Source organism: Cyprinodon variegatus, unplaced genomic scaffold (genome assembly GCF_000732505.1).
Source record: "Cyprinodon variegatus isolate N-32 unplaced genomic scaffold, C_variegatus-1.0 Scaffold259, whole genome shotgun sequence".
Classification (NCBI taxonomy): domain Eukaryota; kingdom Metazoa; phylum Chordata; class Actinopteri; order Cyprinodontiformes; family Cyprinodontidae; genus Cyprinodon; species Cyprinodon variegatus.
This window is the reverse complement of record NW_015150712.1, coordinates 25,078-26,552: the sequence shown is the minus strand read 5'-3', so window position 1 is coordinate 26,552 and position 1,475 is coordinate 25,078. Positions and strand designations below refer to the sequence as shown.

The 1,475-nt window shown below is 42.4% G+C and overlaps 1 protein-coding gene across 1 annotated transcript in view; it reads left to right on the top strand.

The window, feature by feature from the left end:
• The first annotated feature begins 736 nt into the window (after positions 1–736).
• itih5 (inter-alpha-trypsin inhibitor heavy chain family member 5) overlaps positions 737–1,475 on the top strand; it is a 21,623-nt gene continuing 20,884 nt past the window's right edge. The window contains exons 1-2 of the mRNA XM_015382543.1: positions 737–1,015; positions 1,090–1,134. Of these exons, the coding sequence (XP_015238029.1) occupies positions 926–1,015; positions 1,090–1,134 (135 nt within the window). The 5' untranslated portion in view covers positions 737–925. The remainder of the gene's footprint in view (positions 1,016–1,089; positions 1,135–1,475) is intronic.

Below are 1,475 nucleotides of genomic sequence, written 5' to 3'. Positions count from 1 at the left end.
AATTCTGACTTTTTTCGCAGAATTCTGACTTTAATCTCAAAATTCTGACTTTAATCTCAGAATTCTGACTTTTTTCGCAGAATTCTGACTTTAATCTCAAAATTCTGACTTTAATCTCAGGATTCTGACTTTTTTTCGCAGAATTCTGACTATTTTCGCACAATTCTGACTTTAATCTCAGAATTCTGACTTTTTTCTCTGAATTCTGACAGCTAACAAACATGTTAGCATCAAGCCATAGCCATGTCTGTTTTAGAGACTAGCTCTCTTGTTTTAATGACCTTCTGCTCCTCCAGTAATGCAGGGACCCCTCGGGCACGGAAAAAGTTGCCTAATTCACTGCCCCCCTCAAACAATTCACACCTTTGTCAGTGAAGCAGATTGCTCCCACATCTCTTCCTTCATGGTGCCCATCCATATTAAGATCCAAAATTCTGAGATTAAAATCAGAATTCTGAGAAAAAAGTCAGAATTGAGAAAAAAGTCAGAATTCTGAGATTAATCTCAGAATTCTGACTTTTTTTCTCATGTTAAATTGAAATAAAATTTAAAAATCAGTTGACTTTGTTTTTATTTTCCAGTTGCCCTAATCCTCTTCCGTACATAGGCTTTAGTCTTTGTTCCATGTTGTTTTCTGATGCCCCCTGGTGGAGAAAATAGCACATGAAGATTTTTGGAAAATGAAAAAGCTGAGAAAATAATGAAGAAGTTTTCGTGGAGAAAGAGTTCAGGGTTTTTACTGCGGGATGTTGACCAGGAGGAGAAAGCGGAGAGTTTCTTTCTGGTTTAAGGTGACTCTCCCTGAGGATGAGCCTTCGGTCTGTGGGCGGATTTTCTCCCCCTGCTCAGCCTCCTGCGCGCTCATATCTGGACTGGGAACGTTATGGCGCACTACTAACAACTATAACTGCAGACAGGCTGAAAGATGCTGCTGCTGCTGCTGCTTCTGCTGCTCAGCTTCGGTCCGAGCTTCCAGAACCAGGCCCAGCTGGAGGAGGACCCGGACCATGAGACAGTAAGGATGAGCAGGTTGGAGAGGCGCTCTGCGGGCTCTTTAGGATTCCTTATGCTGCATGTTTGTCTCTGCAGGCGCCTCGCAGGATCCCTCGGCAGGTGAAAACCATTCTGACGAAGGTAGGTCCTCACCTTCTGCTCACATTAAAGAAAACAGCGGATGGTTATAAAGCATTTATTCTAGAGCAGGAGGGGGATTGATGCAAACTTGTGCGCATTGGGCGTGACGCGCAGGAGATCCGCTCCAGACAGCAGAACCTCTAACATGTGCAGCTGAGAAATCATGGAGATGATGGGCTCAGCACTGCTGATGTCTTCCTCTTTGTGTTTTTTTTTGGTTTGTTTTAATAAGTAAAATCTAAGGTGTTGCCATAGTAACCTAAACTCTCCTGATGTTTGAAAACATTAAAGAATAGTTCAGATGGAAAATTATATGGATCCACATGGAAATGAAAAGTTGT